Consider the following 22,510-nt stretch of genomic DNA (forward strand, 5'->3'; position numbering starts at 1 on the left):
AATCTGCATTTTTTTGGGTCAGGATCAGTTTCCAACCCCTCTCAAGTGGATTGCCACGAAGGCATCATATCCTCTTTCTCTTCCTCAGCCTTTTTTGTTTTCCTTTCTGCATCTTGACCATTCTGTTCTCTTGTTTTTCCACCACTTTTAAACCATAAAAAACAAAAACCGCACATGTGTGCAGGGTTATGTGTCGTGGGAACTGATTGGTTAAGAGCATCTTAATCTACACACCACATTTGCTTCATGAAGCTTTAAAAACTCGTGTCCGGCCGCATGTTTCTGTTGTGTTCGTCGTGTGTTCTTACCTTGTACTGACCAGGGATCCAGTGACTCCCGTTAAGGTGTCATCTCCTGTTGAGGTCTCTTCTCCTGTAGAGACCAGAGAGATGCCTGGGTATTCTAATCTCAGAAACGGCCTGATCGTTACCAAACTCCTTGTATTAACTATTCATGGAGGACACAGGTGCCAAATGGGGCTCCGTGTGTCCACCTATCTGTTTTGTCTTCGGGCGGAGGACAGAAGGTGTCAATGCTGGAAGAAGGAAGAAGAGACGAAGACAGGGGAATCATTTGTTGAATTCAGATTAAGCGGTAGAAGAGTTCTCTGCAGCAGCACAATGGATTACAATGATTGGCTTTGATGGTGCACACCACCAAGAGGGAAGTAAACAGACAAGACAACAAACATTTTCCACTGTGGATTTGTCAACATGGACCCTCCAGTCCTCCCCGTGTCCAGGTTGGATATTGACGTGGACCTCGGTTTTGCCCTCTTCTTCTTCTTCATGCTCTGCTTCTTCCTGTTGGTGACCATCGTCCGCTGCGCTCAGATGGTGCTGGACCCTTACAGTAGTATCTCTGTCTCGACCTATCAGGAGGAGGAGCAAGCAGAGGAGTGATGGACATTCATTTGGTAAAGCCATGACCCTGAGATGACAAATTTGAGTTGCCACAAACCAAATAATATTTTGCGGATTCAGTCTGATGGGTTTTTTTTCTGTCACTATTTCAACTTTTACAGTTTCCAGCTAATTAAATCAAAAATTTTGCACAAAAAAGGACCAGCAGCACCCAAAAATGATGTAAATATTCAATGTAAATAAGATTTAGTGTTGTATGCTGGGTAAAAATATGATGAGACATGATGAAACCCTTCAACCATGTCAATATTATCTCATCCAGGCCTCTGGTGTGGTGTGATAAATATAAATACCTATAGGTCCATTTATTTTAACACTAATTTATTGAAATAATAATAAATAAATTAGTACAACATGTAAAGTATTTGTTTAGCTCAACAGGTAATAAAACCATTACCAGTTCATCAGCAAACACAGAGCTTGTGCATTTTAATTTGACGTGCCTCAGATGTATAATTCCACAACTATGGCACCAGGAGGCAAGAAGCTCTGTGCACCTCATATTATGCCAAAAGACAAACAGACGATGTTTGACTACAGACAACAGACAGCCTTACTCCGAGAGATTAAGTGTGATTTACTAGAATGCACATAGTGAAAAGCTGCTTGATAAATGCGGAGGCAAATGCCTTCCTCTCCACACTAATGGAGCACAGATGTTTCAAAGTTCTCAATAATGGAAGTGTAATGCAAAGCAGATGTTTGCGCTTTTCTCCCAAATTCTGTCACACAATGTTTTGGAGCTTTTGCACAAACTTTCATGCAAGTTGCTTGTTATTGAACAAATTGAATCATGCCTTTAGCCTGTATCATGTGCCACCAACAGTATGTCTTTTAGAGTATCATAGTAATAAAGCCCTGTTTCCACCAAGCAGTACGCTACGGGTCAGTTCAGGTCTTTTTTTTCTTCCCATTCCCACTGTGAAAAGTTGTGGATGGTACCAATGGAACTGTTGCATACCGTCCCCATTTTTGGTCCCCCCTCTGTTGGGGTACCTAACACACAGATCTGGTACTAAAAGGTGGAGCTGTGAACACTGCAGTCCATTGATTGGTCAGTAGAAGACGGTCACTCTGCTCAGTTTTATCAGTCGACTGTAACTATAATGGGCCAACTGCTGCTGACTTTCAAGGTGGAACATTAACTTGTAATGTTAATCAATACACCTTAAATTTCACTGTAACAACTTTGACCATCACTTTAGTTTTTATATGACACACTTTTAGTAATGAGTGGATCGTTTTATTTGTTCACATATATATATTAATTTCGACTGGAATATGTGAAATGAAGAAATTCTAATCCTCACTCAGAGAAGAAAAAAAGCATTGCAGAGCGTAGTTCCTGTGGGCTCTGACAACACTAAACCCCTGAGCTTGCCTGAGAAGGACTAAATGCACAAACCTGCTATTTTTAAATATCCCACAGAGAGACTCTCACTGCAGCCTGTTCTATTTTGCTCTCAAAATGTTGGCATGCAGCCTTGTTCTGTGGTAATAAATGAGGTGCAGACTTCTTACTGTGTCACCGGTAATGAGGAAATACAGTGAGTGCTGGATGGAGCAGTGAGTGACAACAACCCTGCCCGCATGAAAATGTACTGTTTGCAGTGGGTGTCGCTTCCATGTTTGAAAGGTTCCTTTTGGTTGCAAATGTACCACACTGAAAGTGTTTGGTGGAAACGGGGCTTTAGGTGGTCAAGAAAGAACCAAGAGAGATCTGACAGTAGCAGATCTTCCTGTAGCTGACCTAGGTAGCAGCCTTTTCAACAGCTCTTGTTCTTGTTAGTAATACATAGAATAAACATAAAAGATTTTTTGGGGAGACAGGGGACAACACCAGGGGAAGCTTGCCTAAGGTGCTGAATGTGCTAGGTCTGCCACTGCACACTGAAGTGGTTCTCAAAGTGATGACAATTATAAATAAGTGATTACTGATAATTAAAATTATGGGATGGGGACGCCCCTTTTAACAGTCAAATGTGGATTTTCTGTTCACAAGGTTTTGTAAATTTACTTGAAAAAGTGACATTATTTATTTAGTTGTATATTAAATGCATTTAATACTTTCAAAGGCATGAAATTACACCTAATCATTATCAGAATAAGGTTTATTAGTAGGCAGGTCTGCACTAATGAATGAATGACTTTATTTCAAACCAAAACTGATAAAAAAAAGTAGTAGGTAGAAGTAAAACTTGTATGTCCCAGACCCTTCCTTACATTTCTCCTTTTAACTCATATATTATTTAAACAAATTCCCAAATTTATATACAACTAATATACAACTATACCCAGTCTGTTTACCACCCAGTTAAATAAATGAGTAATAAACCCAGACACAACCTTTCCTCATCTGTATATCTGTCAAAAATATCTTTTTTGTATATATTTTTTTAATTGATTTATACTTGTGCTTTGTTTTTACCTTGCAAGGAACTGCCTTGGTGTTTGGTGCATGCAATAAACATATTAAGAGAAAAAAATAAGGCAAAGTACTAAAATAGTCATGAACATAAATACAGAAAAGAAAAAATATGCAAAAAAAATAAATATGTACAATATAGGTGATAAAGAATAAGACCGCTGTAAGTTTTGTGCAGGTTGTGCATTTCCTAGAATGAATGAATGATTGGTAAATTACTCGACCATCACTTTTGGTATCATTTAGAAACTCCATAATTTACAGCTGTTATTTAACCAACTAATTGCTATATATCTCACATAATGGTATTTAAGTAGCTCGTGGAAGATATAGTTTCAGATCAGTGTGGTACATGCAACTCTGGAAACATGTTTAATGACACACTTGATAATTATTCCACTATTCATCAAAATATACAACGTTTGTTTAAGATTAAATGACACTACAGTTAGTCTTCTTAATGTCCCACATGCAATATTGTGGAGCTTTATTTAGTTAATATGTGCTAAACCACACATAATAATAAAACCATTCCGTTATTATTTCAATTCAATCATTTAATTATCACATGAATTTATACAATATTATATTAAACTCATTGGCAGTGAGTTTATTTCAGTACTCTAGACCATGAAAGTGTTGGATAAATAATGATAGGATGTGAAATTCAGGCGCCTCTACTTGTGCACAGCATCATGAAGCTCAGTTGCAGTTTCCTTTATGTACCTTGACAACCCGCGGTGGCGGATCTCATTTTTCACACGTTCTTCCCCCACACCCGCCCGTTCCAGATTCCCCTGGGACGCAAAGCAAGCGCTCCACATTGTAGCTATGGTAGCATAGCACTAGCTAGCTAAGCTTGTATTTGCGAGCAGCCGACATGGAAAGCAGCGAGGGGTGAGTGTTCACTGCGGTCTCTAAATCAAGTTTACCGTCTGATTTGTCTTTGAGAGCATCTCTAGCAGACACTATACAGTTTGTTTCTCAGACACCTGCATTGGTCAGTCAGTAGATGAGACTTTATCCATGCTAATGCTAGGCTAACCTAGCAATGCTAGCCTGCACTCACTTGCAGCAAGCCTCAGTTTGTTGTGTTTTAGCTGCCCTGCCTCCCCGGAATATGTCTCATTATAGTGTCAGTGAAGTCATAGAAGGTTATATTTGCAGTTACTCTGTGTACCGGGATTAAATGGGAAGCTAGCAAAGTAATTTGACGGGATTTTGGCTTCCGAAGTGTCCTTTGTTGTGCTAACCCGTAGCTGCAGACTCTGCAGTTCAGACTCTTGCAGCTGCTTCAGCATCAAGTTTACACTGGCTAATTGTTATTCTTTTAAGTAGTGTTGTATAACAGGCAGGTGGTGCATCCGCACGAGTCATTTATTAGCTGTTTGTTTGGGAGAGCAGTTTCATCATCAGTCCCTGTGTCCATGTGTGCACAGGTAAACAAAGGTAACATTGAAGTCAGTGAGTGGTTTGTACACATGTGTCATCCTGTGCAGTGTGCAAGGTTTAGCTGCAGCTCATCTCAGTTAGATGATCTCTGTCTGCATTGCATGCACTGGTGCTTTAAATGCACTCATGCAAACCCTCCATCTCTGACCGCTGTGGTCTGAATTATGACATAAAAAGGGCAGAAATCAGGGATGTAGTGATGTTTATTCTTATCAGTATACATTTCTCTTGAGAAGAGTAAGCTTAAACCCATATAAAATAATCATGCTGATCTGTAATGACATGTTATCCAGTTCAGTGCAGTTAATTCCCCTGTGGATGGACCCTCACAGCAGATTAAATATGCTATTTGGCAAAGAAAATAAACAGGAAATTCCTCTGTTACTCAGGAAGTGAAACAAAGGAGATTCCTCTAGATGCCATATGCGCAGAACAGACCAACATAATAAATGTACAGAAATCAGAGAGAGTAATGTTTATTCTTCAAATCGATATGTGCTGACAGACATCAGTATGAATTTCTGTATATATCTCATCAGTATACAGATATCAGTATATATTTTTCATGAGTGTTTGCAGACATTGCATGCAGGGTTACAACTAGGATCAAGGGAAATGTTAAGAATCATTATTATGGTAGGGATCCCTCCTACAGCACAGACAGACATGCAATAGATGTCGTGTGTACAGGTCTACAGGACATAAGAAGATGGTGTCTACAGACTCTTTTCAGTGCTGTGTATCAGATATAAATCTTCAAATGTGTAAAAACACCCATTTCCTAAAGAGATTCCAATCACAACAACACTGGTCAGTTTTTGATCAAATAAATAGTAGTATTTTTTAAACAGCGATTTGCTGTGAAATTAATCATGTATGAGTGAGACCGAGAAGATTAAGTGTAGGTATTTGAAATGATGTTAACATATCTGGTTTTTGTTTTTTCCCTCTCTCCTCAGAATGGAGGTGGATGGCTGGGACTCCAGTCTGGAGGAAGAGTTGGGCATTTCTCTGGATGAGCTGAAGAAGTGGATCGATGAGGCCGTGGAGAAGAGCGAGATCGTGCAAAAGAAAAAGGCTCAGCTGACAGAGCTCAAGGAATGGGTGGAGCAGAAAGAAGAAGAGGAGGCGAAGACGGACATGCTTCTCAATGATGCCAACTTGTAAGTAGACATGAACCTCTTCCCAAAGACTATTTATTTACAGTTGCGTGGTTTTAGTATATATACATTATTTTTACAAGGATAAATGTCCTCTGTAGTTCAGTACTTACTATTTTTATGTATCTTCTCGGTTGCTAGCATTGCAAATAGGGCTGCGCCCAACTACGAATTTTCCCAGTCAACCAATAGTCGTCCTTTAGGACCATTAGTCGACTAGTCGTCCACATGTTTACGATATTAATTTAACCATTAAATGATATATTTTGGGCGGGGCAACACAATGGTTTGAGTTGAAGGTGTGAGAAAGAATAGTATCAGTAACATTGTTAACACTGTGCTACATTACAGAGAAATACAAAACCGTACTAATGAACCTTCATTAATACAGGCCTGTATTTTATCTACAAGTGCACGTCACACACTGAGCGAGCTGCCTGTTAATGACGCTGTGGGCTAATGGGCATGTAGCTACTTCCATGTTTCAGATGATATGTCATGTTTGTAGTCGACCAATGAAGATAAGTTTACATATCACCTTGGGTTCATCCTTCACCTTCTCAAAATGATCCCACACTTTGGAATTCCTGCCCAAAATGTTATTAACTAGCCTGTGGAATAACCGCAGGTACCAGCCCTGTAAATTAGGGACCGTACACATGCTGCATCTTTAACTGCCTTGAAAAGGTGTGTGTAGGCCTGTCATCAGTGGGACAGATGTAAAGCTCTTGGTAGTTCTACACTAACATGATCAACTTTAACGTATTCATCAGACTGAATATTTACAGAAGGGAAAGATATCTGTCGGCTGTCATTGGTTTGTAACGTGACTCCTGTCTGACTGCTGAGCATGGCCTCTTCCTGTCTCTGCCCTTTCAAATTAAATTCCCAAATGATCCAGTCATATAGCTTTTGAGTTATTGTTGTGACAAGGTGCAGCTCCTAATAGAGTTTCATGGTTGTTGTTGTTTTGTGTGTGTGTGTGTGTGTGTGTGTGTGTGTGTTTTTCTCTGTGACTAAGTGACCAATGAAATCTTGCCGATTAATGACCTTTCTGGTCAACTAACATTTGGTCGACTATTAGGGGGCAGCCCCAGTACCTGCCATTACAGAGCGCTGATCCAGTACCAGTGTTCTCTTTTGATTGAAGTTAAAATCAGTAAACCTCAGTTCAAAACTAATTGGAGTCAATTGTATGGAAGGTAACATGAGGCCAGGGATTTCTGTGGTACTATAAGAAAAACTTGAATCAGCTGTGGCTGAATGAATGTAGTGGTAACACAGAATTTTACACGTTAACAACCTGTATTTGATAAGATCTGTAGCGTTATGGCAGATACACAACCTGATACTGATCCACTGGACGGGATCGCAAACCTGGTTGTACAGTTCTTGTTTTTACAGGCTCACATTTTTTCTTCCCCAGGTCCTTATTGGAGTGTGAGAAGCTCGTGAAGGAAACTTATCATAAGAATGGCCTCGTTTACCGAGAGAGCAGCTCAGAGGATGAGGGGGGTGGAGGAAGCGTTGTGTCCTCTGAGGTCATTGAGATAGACGATGATGACGACGATGATGTGATTGCTGTTGGCTGTTGTAAGTTGGACTACTTTCAGTTACAATTTCATCACTACTATGACATAAAAACAATCAGAGTATTAAATATTTTCTGTTGTTTTTAATGTTTCAGTGGTTCCTCCAAAGACGCCTGTCACTCCTGTCAAAGACTCAGTGGTGAGAGCAACAGAAAGCTCAGTTTGTTTTTATTCCTCATTGCTAAATGTTTATTTTTGGTTATGACTGCGTGTTTAGATGTGGTAAAATGTTGTTGTGTTTCTTGAAAAGCCCTTCTTCTATTTTAAAACTTAGTTGTTTTAAAACCTTTTCAACTTATTTCTAACAGATACTGTAGATTATCTACCATGAGTGATGCAGCCTATGAGCCAATCAAAACAATATGTCTCCTTATGTAATTTAATCGTAGCACACATTGTTAAATTATCTGCACTACTTTTGTGGAAACCAGGAATATCTAAAGACACATTACGCCACAAGAGAATACAAGTAAACATTGTATCTATTGTAACACAGTGTACTTAGCCACTATCAAAATTTAGAGTGAGCTAGTTAATAAGGGGTTAAAATTATGTAACCCTATTTTGCCCCACTACAGCACAGATGCTGTCAGAAGCCTCTGCTTGTCAGTCTGTTAAACAGTTCAGTCCTCCACAGTTCCTTTTAGTTCTTCTCAAGATCAGGTGTGTGGTGTGTGAGTTATGTGGTGGCTACCTGGGTAGTGTGTTTGTTGAGATCTCATGCTTATCTGTCCTGAAGTAAGGTTGTTGTCGCTCCCAGTGTCGTGGCAAACTGGGCCGCAGATCCTAAATCGTGTCATATCAGAAATAATCTCAGATTGAAATAAACCAACCTGCACACAGCAGGGGAAATATCTCCCGTTACTACTGTGCAACAATTTAGTTATCGTTAGCAACTGTATTTCTTCTTACTCTCTATCTGCATCAGTGACTCAATTCAAATGATTTATAACTTAAATCCACTGTGTTTAACACAACACACTGTAAAACAGTTAATATATTACCACATATGAATTAAAATGCATTCACATTTTACACAAAATGGTTAAATCTTCCATTAATAATAAGTTACAGCAAAGTAGTTTCTCACTGAAACCTGCTTCTTCATTGCACGAGGCAGAAGAAAATGGCGTCTGCAGCATACTATCACTCAAAGAACGCTCCTGCTCACATCGAAAACTACTTTTACACTCACTCAGATATCTCCGACTGGTTTATGGTACTCTTAAGGCAAAGAAACGCAACACAAACTAAAGCAGTGGTCTAACAGGATGACACAGGATTGATGTTTACACATGGCTAATTGCTAGCTTATCATGCTAGTGCAAGATATGAACTCATCAACTCACCAGAGATTCACAGATTCATCCAAAACAGGCACATTGACGTCAAAATAGTCCTTCCATGTTACACCCAGTTACACAGAGAAAAGAAAATTACAAGTAGTGTAGTGTAGTACAGAACTTCTGACACAGTGCTTATGGAGGCTCTGAAACATTTGTCAAGCTCCTTCTCTGTTGAGCGCATGCGTAGTGTCTCTGTCCGTGTCCTCCTGCCACATCCTCTCTACTATGTACTTGGACCCACTGGCATTACACTGTGTTATAATACCCCCCTCTAGCAACCAGTGTCTGGTCAGTTCAATGTGGGTTACACTCCTATCCCACTTTAGACTGAATAATGCAGTTAAAAATGTAACAGTGGAGCTATTTAGATAAAATGTAATTATCCTAAACCAAAATGTTGTGCCCTGAATTATCAATATGCATAACAAAATAAATTTATACATCTTAAAAATACGCTATTTATACATATATTGTAACATGAAATGCATTGACTTAGTAAAATACAATAATAGTAAAAATATTTTAAAAAATGTTCCAAATTACGAGCAATTCATTAACTGTGTAAGTCATACTAGTATGTTTAAAAAAACTGTTAGTGTGTTACAAATGTAAGAAATTACAGGCATAAAATATACTGTGTGAATGCAGTACTTAGTGAACTGCATGAATTTTTATGCATGCAGAGCAGTACGCTGTCTGATGTCACAGCAGGGAAAATGTGTGCTGTTTTCCAACTGAACTCAAACTACACTGCTCAAAAAAAATTTAGGGAACACTTCATGGTCACAGTGTAACACCCAGTCAGTTAAACTTCAGGGATCTCAATATGTCCGTTTAGGAAGCACAAGTGATTGTGAATCAGTTTCAGCTGCTTTGGTGCAAATCAAAGTGACAACAGGTGCAATGGAGAGGCAAAAGCAAGACAACCCCCAAAAGGGAATGGTTTTGCATGTGGTAGCCACAGACAGTTGCTCTCTCCTTATCCTTCCTGACTGATTCTGCTCTAGTTTTGCGTTCTGCAAGTGTCCTTGTCACTACTGGTAACACGAGGCAGTACCTGCAGCCCAATCAGGTTGCACAGGTAGTCCAGCTCCTCCAGGATGGCACATCCATACGTGCGGTCGCAAGAAGGTCAGCTGTGTCTCCCAGCACAGTCTCAAGAACATGGAGGAGATACCAGAAGACCAGGGTATTTACCCAGCGGCACGACTAGTATCTGCTCCTTTGTGTGAGGAGGAACAGGAGGAGCACTGCCAGAGCCCTACAAAATGACCTCCAGCAGGCTACTGGTGTGCATGTTTCTGACCACACTGTCAGACTCCATGAGGGTGGCATGAGGGCCTGGTGTCCTCTAGTTGGACCTGTGCTCACAGCCCAGCACTGTGCAGCTCAATTCGCCAGAGAACACCAGAATTGGCAGGTCCGCCATCTGCGCCCTGTTCTCTTCACAGATGAGAGCAGGTTCATACTGAGCACATGTGACAGGTGTGAAAGAGTCTGGAGATGCTGTGGTGAACATTGTGCTGCCTGTAACATCCTCCAGCATGACCGGCTCAGTGGTGGGTCAGTGATGGTCTGGGGAGGCAAATCCTTGGAGAGTCACACAGACCTGCATGTCATAGCCAACGGTGCTCTGGCTGCTGTTAGGTACCGGGATGAAATCCTCAGAGCATTTGTCAAACCTCATGCTGGTGCAGCAGGCCCTGGGGTCCAGGACAGTGCCCAGCCTCATGTGGCCATAGTGTGTAATCAGTTCCTGGATGATGACGACATTGATGCCATTGACTGGCCCTCTCATTCCCCTGAACTAATTCCAACTGAGCACCTATAGGATGTTATCTACCTGTGCATCTGACGCCGCCAAGTACTGGAACAGACTGTCCAGGAGCTCACTGATGCCCTGATCCAGGTCTGGGAGGAGATCCCCCAGGACACCATCTGCTGACTCATTAGGAGCATGTCCAGATGTTGTCAGGAGTGCATACAGGCACGCAGATGCCTACACACTGCTGAGTCACATTATGAGTTGCTGTGATAAAATTCTTGCAAGTTTGAACAGCCTTTAAATTTTAATTTTTTTACTTTGATTTTGGGTGTGATTTTGAATCCAGCCCACAGTGGGCTGATGATTTTGGTTTCCACTGTCTGTCATTTTGTTCTCAACAAACTATACAATGTACATCAGTAACGATTTTCAACTTGAATAATTCATTCATCAAGATCTGATGTGTGATTTATGTGTTCCCTTAAGTTTTTGAGCCGTGTATGTCCACACTTAAACTCAAATTTAAAAATGAAACCAATCTCTGTCCACATGAGTGTGGGTGACTGTGTCCCAGTTATTTACTGTCCAGACTAAAACACAAAAACAAAAACATATTAGTGTGGATGAAGCCAAACTGCAGCTTGTGGAAATGCTACAGCAAACCTTTACGGAGGGGTATCACTGCTTAGTGTGTGCAGATTATGATGTCCTGTTTATTTATCTTGCCAGTTAAAAGCCTCCACAGTGCTGCAGAAAACCACCCAGCAGGTGCAGAAGTTAGTCCAAATGGTCAACAAGCCTTCACAAGGTGCTCCATTGCTTCGATCTCCATCACAGACTCTGTCCCAGTCAGGTCAGCACACGTATGCTTCCTCAGGTAACGTTACATGGTTCATACCTTTGTGAAATTAGATTTGATGCTAACAGTGTGTTTGGCTTTTCCAACCCTTCAGGTATTCAGGGTTCAGTGCCAGCAGTGTTTGTGTCCCAGGTTCCGTCTCAGTCGATGACCCAGCCCAATCCAAACATGGCAGAAGATGAGCTCAGAGTCGGGATGACCATTCTGGGAAAGAAACGCACCAAGACCTGGCACAAAGGCACCCTCGTAGCTATCAGCCCTATCGGTGTGTTAACAAAACCTTTTGTTCCTCTGTTAGGTTCTTTAAGACAACTTTGAACAATTAATGTTTAATGTATATATTATTATTTAATGTATTTATTCTGTGCTTGCCATCTTTAATACAACACACCCTCTGTCTCATTTCAGGAAACGGTTTATACAAGTATAAAGTGAAGTTTGATAAAGGGAAGAGTCTGCTGTCTGGCAATCATGTGGCCTTCGAGTATAACCCCACGTTGGAGATTCTGTATGTCGGGGCTCGTGTAGTTGCCAAGTACAAGGATGGCAACCTGGTGTGGCTCTATGCTGGAATAGTAGCAGAGATGCCTAATAACAAGAACCGTATGAGGTGAGCGGACAGAGCTTAAGGCTTGGGATGCTGATGGGATGTGCGTGGTTGATGTTAGTGCTGCACCAGTACTGTTGAGCTGTTTTTGAGGCCAATATCAATGTGTCAGAGTTAAAAGAATCTGATATATCTACAATATACCATCATTATTTTAATAAACACATAACTACTTTTGTTGTATGTGTTTCAGGTTTTTGATTTTCTTTGACGATGGCTATGCTTCTTATGTGACACTACCTGAGCTCCACCCAGTTTGTCGACCATGTAAGTGCCCATTTTTCTATGTTCTCCTCATCTCTTGTAATCTGTAAAGTCCAAAATATTCTAGCCATCACAATTTGGATGTAACGTTAGGTGAAGCTGAAGAAGATGAATTGAAATGAGCTTGTGGTGGTTTTTATGCGTCTGCGCTGGCGATAGCTGAGGCTGGAGAAATTTTGTTTTCGGGTTGTCACTCTGTCCATAACATGCATCCCATTTTCTTGAATTAATATCTCAAGAATTGACTCAAGAAAGAAGTGATTAGATTTTGGTGACCAATGGTCAAGGTCACTGTGACGTTGTTTTTCTCATTCTTATGAACGTGATAGCTCAAGGATGCCATGAGAGAATTTTTGGCACAGGCGTTCACTTGGTCTAAAGATGAATGGTAAATGGACTGCACTTTTATGGTGCTTTTCTAGTCTTCCGACCACTCAAAGCGCTTTTACATCACATGTCACATTCACCCATTCACACACATAGTCCCGCACTGGTGGCCGAAGCTACCATACATGGTGCCACGTGCTACTCAGTAACCATTCACACACACTCACACACCGATGAAACAGCCACTGCAAACAGTTTGGGTTTGGGTTCAGTATCTTTCCCAAGGATACTTTGACATGCAGACTGGAGGAGCCGGGGATCGAACCACTGATCTTTCAATTAGTGGACGGCCCCCTCTCTGAGCCACAGCCACACCCTGAACTGATCAGATTTTGGTGGTCATATCTCAGAGGTCAAGTTCAGTGTTCATTCTTGTGAACGTGATATCTCAAGAATACCTTGAGGGAATTTTTTCAAATTTGGCACAAACATTCACTTGGACACAAAAGGTCAATGTCAGTGTGACCTCACAAAACACATTTTTGGCCATTAATCTTGGATGCTGATTGTTTAGAGCTTTTGTGCTGTCACGGGAAAAAGGTGTGTGGAGCATCCATGTTTTCACAGACATGGATGTAAACTGTGAGAGAAACTTAACTGGTGCATGAAAGCCCTAAGCCCTGTCTTTTAAATGATCAAAAGGCGGCTGCAGAAAAATCAGAAACTGTATTCATGTTTATTGATGTGTTTGCACCTCTGCAAATGCTGCATTAAATTGTCTGTAGATTTAGGAGAGCTAAGTGGTGGTAAAAAAGAAAATGGATAAATTGATCAAAGCTCATTGTTGTTTTCACAGTAAAGCGTACCTGGGAGGACATAGAGGATGCATCATGTCGAGACTTCATCGAAGAATACATCACCGCGTATCCCAGCAGGCCTATGGTGCTCCTGAAGGTTGGGCAGATAATCAAGACAGAGTGGGAGGGAACCTGGTGGAAGAGCAAAGTGGAGGAGGTTGATGGAAGCTTAGTCAAGATCCTCTTTTTGGTATGTCATTGCTAGTGTCCCCATAAGTCTCAATAATTCGACTAGATACTCGTTGATCAGGACAGCAGCTGATAGCGTTCTGTTGTTTTGTGTTGGTCAGGATGACAAAAGGAGTGAGTGGATCTATAGAGGCTCCACCAGGTTGGAGCCAATGTTCAATCTGAAGATGACCACAGCCAGCACCCAGGAGAAGAAGCTAGCTGGCCAGCAGAGGACACGACCTAACATGGGTAACATTTTGGCTTTGCCCTGTTAATCTGTGTCATAAAGTCCCATTTCAACCTTTGTTATTTATTATATATATATTTTAGTGATCTCATTTTAACTTTATATCTTTCTTTCTTCTAATCTCCAGGGGCGTTGAGGAGTAAAGGCCCAGTGGTTCAGTACACCAGTGACGGACTTGTTGGAGCCTCTCCTGTCAAAACGCCACAGGCCTCGCCCTCACAGACACCGCAGCAACAACTGCGTCCTCAATCCCAACAATCCCAACAAATCCAACAAATCCAACAAACCCAACAAATCCAACAAACGCAACAAACCCAACAGAGCCTTCAGTCTTCTCAGCCTCAACGTATTGAGTAAGTGATGCTTATTAAACATCTAGCACTAACTAGGGCTGAACGATTCATCGAATATTGATCGTGATCAGGATTTTGGCTTCACAAAAAATGAACATGATCGACTGCGATATTAACATTTAAAATATTAACATTTAAAATGAGTGCTCCACTCATAGAAGACTCGCGTAACAAATAGGGCACTTCCTAAACTAACAGCCAGCCTCTACTTTTGAAGAGCTGCTGTGCTGCTACACATCCACCCTGCAGCAGCAGTCTATGAAAAACTGCGACTACAGACGGGCAATACGAAAATCATCCATCATCAACCATCATCAGCTGTTGTTTGCACGTATTTCATATTTAGAGTGCATTAGGCTTGTGTCTGTGTTGCAAAGCAACACAACTAACTCGTTAAACCACCCGAAAAAACTGACTGCAGTAAGATGAATTCACAAAGGCCAAGAAGAATAATATCGTTAACATTACCTCACTGAATCCCCATCCATGTCTAGCGTCAACTCAGTGCATCCTAGTACCGTGACCACTGTAAAAAATAATACATCGGCAGAGACGTATCCATAAGAGATACACTGTTTCCAGGTGAAGATGCACCTTTAAAGCCAAATGATTTGAGAATAAGATGAGATTTTTAAATATTTTCTGTCTATTTCTTAAAGCAACAAACATCAGATGGCAAAGAAGAGTACTTCTCCGTTTGTCCCAGGGGTGGGAGGCACTCATGCCTCTAAAATGATGCAGTCTCTTACCTCCAGTCCCAGCAACCTCACTGGGTGAGTCCACATTATTGTTTGGTCGACTAAGTTGCTCCTTGTGACTCAGAAAAAAGAAAAGTGATCTCATCTTTGATGTTTTTAAATCTAACTGATCTTTTTCTCTTTTGTTTGTCAATCCATAGTGTGAGGATCTTGAGTGGCCAAAATACTGGTTCGCCCACTTACGCACAGCCGTACCAGAGACTGATGCCCACTATGGCTCCCATCCCCCCTCCTATGACCCACACGATGGCCACCATCCCACATCAGCCTGCGTACCGTGCCCCGACGGACCGCATCTTCTACCTGGCACACACCTGTCAGCCCGCGTGTCTGAATCGCGTCAGACCAGCAAAACCAGACATGCACAGAGGAAAGAACCCCCTTCTAACACCTCTATTGTACGATTTCAGACGCATGACCGGACGACGCAAAGTCAACCGCAAGGTAAATTTAAAAGAAGAGTAGAGGAATGTAATTGATGTATGAAGCACTTTGCTAGAGTTTCTTCCTAAGCTTGAAATATTCAGTTTTCCCTTAACAAATCCTTGCTGAAATGTTTTCACCCCTCAGATGTCCTTCCACGTGATCTACAAGGCTCCATGTGGGCTTTGCCTGCGTAACATGGCAGAGATCCAACACTACCTCTTCCAGACGCGCTGTGACTTTATATTCTTAGAGATGTTCTGCCTAGACCCCTACGTGCTTGTGGACCGACCCTTCCAGCCCCAGAGGCCGTTCTATTACATTCCCGACATCACCATTGGAAAGGAGGACATCCCACTCTCCTGCGTCAACGAGATCGATTCCACCCCGCCTCCTAAAGTAGCGTACAGTAAGTATTACGATGGATTCATTTGTGCCAATATCAGACTACACAACATTTGTTGTCCTTCAAAATGATCACTGTTTCAGATAAGACAAAAAAAAGGGGGAACTCCAGAGATTTATGGAAGCCCATTATTGGGCTGATATAGTGTAGTCTTCTCCTGGCATTAGTTTGATCACTGATGGGTGGATGAATACGATTTGTACACATAAGTACATCTAAACAACATATCAGGACACAAAGAGTTCAAATTTTAAACATTTGAAATGAATAGTTACCTCCCAGTTACAATGTTGATTGTTGAATAAAAAAAAGTCCATGTTTATTTGCGTTTCATTTCTATTTGATCCCCTAGCCACTCCTGTTTTCCTTTTTAAGTTTTTATAATTTGTGTTATTTGTTTACTTGCCTTTTGTTTTCACAGGCCTTTAGCTTTCAGCTTCACCTGCAGGGCTTATTTGCAAAGGAAGTAAAAATAAATCCAAACTGATTATGCATGCAGCTGACTGCTGTTACCCTTCGCTGCTTTGAAAAATACTGTGAAATAAAGTCTTGCTTTCTCGCCTCTCTTTAAGGTAAGGAGCGTATTCCTGAAGACGGAGTATACATCAACACCAGTCCAGAGTTCCTGGTGGGGTGTGATTGCACTGACGGCTGTCGAGACAAGTCAGTGAAGTTGTTCACCCATGACCCCTCGTTTCTGTTATTTCTCCCACTGTTAATATTCTGAACACACGTCTTTGTGTCTTTGTTGCAGGTCCAAATGCTCCTGCCACCAGCTGACCCTTCAGGCCACAGGTTGCACACCGGGGGCACAGATCAACCCAAATGCTGGATATTTGCACAAACGATTAGAGGAGTGCCTCCCCACAGGGTCAGACAGAAACGCACTCTCACTCCTCTTATCCTCATTACTTTTGAATATAAAAGCTAATTTGGTTTTCTAGTCTCATAGGTTGTGTCTCCTTTTCACCGTCTGATTTTTCTCTCTCTCTCAGGATCTATGAGTGTAATAAGAGGTGCAAATGTTGTGCTAAGATGTGCACCAACCGGTTAGTGCAGCACGGCCTGCAGGTGCGTCTCCAGCTCTTCAAGACCCAGAACAAAGGCTGGGGCATCCGCTGTCTGGATGATGTGGCCAAGGGTTCTTTTGTCTGCATCTATGCTGGTGAGGACTTGTGAGAATGGCTCTGCAAGGACAGAGATGATGGAAACAGGCATCTTTATTCATCACAATACAACAGCCGATGACTTGATTGCAGAGTGACCTTCTCCTTTCTCCCTTCGTCTTCCACTTTACCAGGTAAAATCTTGACAGACGACTTTGCCGACAAAGAAGGTCTAGAGATGGGCGACGAGTATTTTGCCAATCTGGACCATATAGAGAGTGTGGAGAACTTCAAGGAGGGCTATGAGAGCGAGGCTCACTGTTCGGACAGTGAGGGGAGCGGCGTGGACATGTCGAGGATAAAAATCCAGCCATCTGCTTTAGCTTCTAACCCTGTGGGGAGACCGCCCAGAAAGGGTGAGTCCAAGTCCAAAGGTGAGAGATAATGGTGGTCCCTAATGTTGGTGGTGGGATCCTCTGCGGTGTTTAGTCTCTTGACTACAGCTGGTATTTTATTCTCCTCTGTTTCCACATTATTTTTGTTGGTTTGTTTGTTTGTAGCTGTGGCCAGAGGCAATATGTTTTAGGGTTTACTCGTAGTGTAGTGTCAGAAGACTAGAAAGGCACCATGTGACAAAACTCTATCCAAAACAGTCTCTCAGTGAAGCCAGCATGTTTCTCACTGGAAATAATTCACTGGAACCAACATTTCAATATAGTAATAACTTCAGTTTTACCCTAAAATACCCCTAACACCTTTTATTAAATTCCTTAAGTCTTCACTGCATATATTATTCTGTACATGTCTTGACAGACATGGATGTAAACTGCAGCTTGACTGGTTGGTAATGGAATATATAACCACAAGGTGGTAACTGTATTTTTTTTTAATCTGTCACAGCCCAAACCCCGAGCTCATCAGGAGACAGCAATGACGACGACGACAAGGATTCAAAGAGCGAAGATGAAAGCGACAGTTCAGACGACACGTTTGTGAAGGAGAACTACATCAGCTCCAGCTCTGTGTGGAGGAGTTACACCACACGTGGTCAGGTCAAGGGCAACAAGGAAGGTGAGCTGGTGGCGTCTTTAGGAGGTGTGGGAGGTGTGTTTAAAGGAATAGTTTGACGTTTAAAAGCTATATTTAAAACTCACATGTTGATGATATTTCTTCAGAGCCAGGCCAGCTGATTCCCTCTGTTTCTAGTCTTTATGTTGAGCTAATCTAAAAAGCCTGAGGCTCCAGCTTCATATTTGATGTACAGACATGTAGTTTTGATCTTGGCAAGAAACAGAGTAAGCGTGTGTGTTCATGCTGAGAGTCTGCCTGATGTTGTGTGTGTGTAAATGTGTAATATCTAAAGATTAATGGGTGATTACTATCAGTATCTGTTATCTGCAAATGCTTTAGGACTTAATGAAAGTCTTTTTCATCACCTGACTGCACTGTTGGCATAACATGTTAAATTATTTCACAAAGCAGCAGCTGAGCAGTCGTGATGAAAGTATCTCCCCTAAAAGAAAATGAATGACAGCATTTTTTTCTGAATGATGAAACATTTAATCTATTACAGTAGAAATAAAAACATATAAATCACAGTTTTTGTCATGCAATTTGAAATGAAAAATGTTTTTGATTGTCAGTAACAAAATGAGCAGTTACAAAACATTACTAGTTTTTTTTTTTTAACCTTTAACATTTATTGAGTTTTTGTTTGTGCATACAACCACAAGTGTTGTTTATCAGAATGAGAAAGTAGGGGGAGGTAGAGTGTGTAGCCCAGTTCGGTGGGGGAAAGTTCAGTCACCTCGTCTCTCCTTGGCTCTACCTTCCCTATGCTCCTTCTTACCTTTCTATCTATCTTTGCTCTCTCCTACTCTTCTATCCATCTAACCCTTTGGCTCCCACTCGGACCCCCAGGCAGCACTTTTACTTCCACTCATAGTCTTTAGTATTCAATTCAATTCTATTTATAAAGCCCAATATCATAAATCACAATTTGCCTCAGAGACTTTTACAGCATACGACGGACCCTCACAGCAGATAAGGAAAAACTCCTCCCAAAAAAAAAATCTTTAACAGGGGAAAGAAAATGGGAGAAACCTCAGGAAGAGCAATTGAGGAGGGATCCCTCTTCCAGGACAGATAGACGTGCAATAGATGTTGAACAGAACAGATCAGCATAATACATTTACAGTCATACATATGACAAAATGATATGTAAAGAGAGACAATCAGAAATACGGCGAAAACAGAAACAAAACAGTTGTGGTTACAAGTGTCTGTAATCAAACAATGGTGTGTACACTGGCAACATATTCTCACTCCCAATATCATTCTATCTTTCTTAATACACCTGTTAATATGGGGAAATCTCTAGAGTGTTTCCCCTGAATTCATTTTCTGAATCCAGAGGTAGATTTGGAAGCTTTCTGCTCTGTCTCTTCACACACTTCTCCCCCTCCTGCCTCAGGGAGTCAAGACAGTAAAGATGGATTGAGCCTGTCAGCCAGAGGACCTGATGATGACAAGCCGCCGTCAATGCCAGAGGAGACGGGGAAAAGCAAAGTGGCTTCCTGGCTCACCAGCCAGAGCCTGAAGAAGGTGAGTACACAGAAGATAGAGTAATGATAATGTTTCACAGGACTGGGTCTTTTTAAAATAACTGCAGTGTCTCACAGAGAAATATAAACAGAATCCTGCTGTTTCTGCTTGTCAGACCTTTTATTTTAAAAATGTTTCTTTTGTAAGAGGGTAGTAAAAAGTGGCGATTGGAGATTTTATATGAATGTTCGACAACCTTTTCTTTTTCTGTTTTTCGTCACAGGATTCTGGAGACAGCAAGAGGTGTGTTGGACCTGCCAAAATACACTTACATAGATATTTAGTTTTTCTGGATTCCGCACATACTCTGTTAACTGTCTGATCAGTGACGTCACCTAAAGTTAGGTTGGTGTTAAGATTAATTGTTTGTCTTGCAGTCAAATGAAGTCAGAATCAGGGAAGAAGCAGGATGTGATGACTCTCTCTGACAGTGATGATGTTCAGACCATCAGCTCCGGATCTGACGACAACAAGGAGAGAGAGAAAGTCCACACGGGTGAGGACAAGACAAAATACTTGAATTTACATCACGCTGATAGTGACCACATGGTTATAACCGTTTTAAGTTTTTAATATCTTCTTGTTTTTGTTGCTGCTGTTCTGGTTCTCAGGTGTGACGAAGAAGCAGGTCGCAGTGAAATCTACACGTGGCATTGCCCTGAAGACCGGCCATGGGATGATGGTGAAAACAGGTGCATCTGGAGGTGGGGGAGGGCCGGGGGGTCAGGGAGGGAAAGCAGGACAGCAGGGACAGACTGGAGGAAGCGGGGAGAACGCTCCTAAAAACACCCGCCTGTTCTTTGATGGTGAAGAATCCTGCTACATCATTGATGCCAAGTTGGAAGGAAACCTTGGGCGTTACCTCAATGTAAGAGGATCTCAATGTGAAACCATCTGATGTCACTTTAATTATGTTCTTATGTGCTGATCTTTTATCATCTGTCTCCTCTTTGTATTACAGCACAGCTGTAGTCCCAACCTTTTCGTCCAGAATGTGTTTGTGGACACACATGACTTGCGGTTTCCCTGGGTGGCGTTCTTTGCCAGCAAGTGAGTTTTTAAGCATGTTTAAAGTTTGTCTCAGAGCTCTCAGAGTTTTTGTTTCCTTAGAAGCCTCAGGAGAATTATGCTCGGCTTCTCAGGGTGTTTAGACCCAAAAAAAAGGTGCAGAGTAAGCTTTTAACCAGGAACTGATTATGGCTGAGCTGACAACAATGATCACAGTGACCTTTTTATACAGTAGAAACTCCAACTATTGTGCCAGGAGAAGGAAGTTAATATAAGTGCAAACAGACAGCTTTTTAACTTTTCCCCCTCCAGCATTTCCAGCTGTAATTTTTAGACATTGTCGGACAAACAGTTCTGCTGACTCCTAAGAGGAACTGTCCACTGGGCAGCTTCCCTAAGAACTAACATTTTTTAAAGGGCTTTTTTCTGTTTGAATTTGCACCACCAACAGGAATGATTAGTGAGTGAGTATATGCTCAGTAACGCTTGGACTTTACTGTCGGTCCATTCAGGAGCGTTTTCTTTCTCCTTAGTCATTAGTTCAAGGTCCACACAGTTTAATTGATTCAGTGTCATAACTGCGTTTGGCCATGTCGTCAGGCTAGTTTGCTGTCTCTGTTAACTATCTATTATTCAATCACTCAACAGCAAGAAATTGGACTTCAGAATAAAAGCTTTGTGTCGGAAATTCACTGTTCTTCAAAATAAAGTGGGTTTTATACAGACTTGACACGTTCGCAAGTCACTTGCGGTCCATTCAGAATGGACCCATGACCCACCAGTTGGAAACCACTGCGCTGATATTCTTTGGTAGCTACCGACAGCTACCAGGGAAAACAAAAGCACTGTCAACTTCCTGGTTTGGTTGCACAGTGGTTGACCACTTCCATTGTGCCGTAAATCGAGCCTTCATTTTCCCAGATCGTACTCAGTGGCAGCCAGAGTTGCTTAGTGAAAGTGAGGCTTATAGGAAACCAGCCTAAACACTGATGGTGTCGTTCTTCTACAGCCTCTACACTGTTCAGTCAACAATGACTTCATAAGTCAAAGCAAAAAACATGTGTTTCCACCTTAATGTAATAATCAATGCTCTGTATTGTCTTCATGTTAACATACTGATGCTTGTTTCATGGTGCAGGCGGATCCGTGCCGGCACAGAGCTGACCTGGGACTACAACTACGAGGTGGGCAGTGTGGAGGGGAAGGTGCTGCTCTGCTGCTGTGGATCCACTGAGTGCAGAGGACGGCTCCTGTGATCTGTCACCATCATGGACTTCACTGCCTCTTCTATATATGTAGGAAACTTAGAGGAACCCCTTCAACACTGTACCTTTGTGTGTATGTGTGCGTTTTTTTTTGTTTTTTTTTTTAAGTTGAACCATAAATTTTACTACAGCTCTTTTGTTGCCTTTTATTTTATATGACCATGTTCTCTGATTTGTCTCATTTTATCCATGATGGGTTTTTTTTTCTTTACATCTGAATAAATGCATTTTTCTTCAATGAATCAAAGGTTTCGCAGCGGATCTATTTTCAGTTCACAGATTTATTCACAAAAACAGAAAAAGTACATGTACAAGTCATAATTCACCCTGATAAGCCGTCGAAAGCTTGAGACTAGGGGCCCAGACATGAAGCAAATTGTGTTTTAAATTGTTTTTTATGAACATGTCTAGATTAAGAAAATTAATAATCATATACAGTAACATCTTTAATCTTTTTTGTGAAACACCATAGGCTGTTAAAAAGGGAGAAATGGTACAATTTCAAGGTGAATTAGTTTCGTTATAATGCGAAAAAACTATGAAACACTGAATGGAAAATTCACAGTGAAATAGAAGTTATGTTCTCAAATTA

General features: G+C 41.4%; 1 protein-coding gene across 2 annotated transcripts; it reads left to right on the forward strand.

Annotated features, from left to right (window-relative positions):
• Positions 1-4,134: 4,134 nt before the first annotated feature.
• On the forward strand, positions 4,135-22,161 carry LOC125893368 (histone-lysine N-methyltransferase SETDB1-B-like). 2 transcript variants are annotated; one of them, XM_049583981.1, is made up of 25 exons: positions 4,135-4,245; positions 5,760-5,963; positions 7,387-7,553; positions 7,648-7,691; positions 11,393-11,516; positions 11,617-11,787; positions 11,931-12,132; positions 12,323-12,396; positions 13,577-13,767; positions 13,868-13,997; positions 14,123-14,348; positions 15,008-15,121; positions 15,247-15,550; positions 15,677-15,938; positions 16,508-16,598; positions 16,690-16,806; positions 16,931-17,100; positions 17,236-17,475; positions 17,942-18,112; positions 19,515-19,645; positions 19,869-19,888; positions 20,023-20,141; positions 20,257-20,513; positions 20,607-20,695; positions 21,792-22,161. In XM_049583981.1, the coding sequence occupies exons 1-25, from the start codon at positions 4,229-4,231 to the stop codon at positions 21,907-21,909; spliced, it is 3,753 nt and encodes a 1,250-aa protein (XP_049439938.1). In that variant the 5' UTR covers positions 4,135-4,228; the 3' UTR covers positions 21,910-22,161. The 2 variants fall into 2 exon arrangements, with proteins under 2 accessions (XP_049439938.1, XP_049439939.1); XM_049583982.1 differs by having other exon boundaries at positions 17,236-17,457; positions 21,792-22,160.
• The last annotated feature ends 349 nt before the right edge of the window (positions 22,162-22,510 follow it).

Source organism: Epinephelus fuscoguttatus, linkage group LG8 (assembly GCF_011397635.1).
Source record: "Epinephelus fuscoguttatus linkage group LG8, E.fuscoguttatus.final_Chr_v1".
Classification (NCBI taxonomy): domain Eukaryota; kingdom Metazoa; phylum Chordata; class Actinopteri; order Perciformes; family Serranidae; genus Epinephelus; species Epinephelus fuscoguttatus.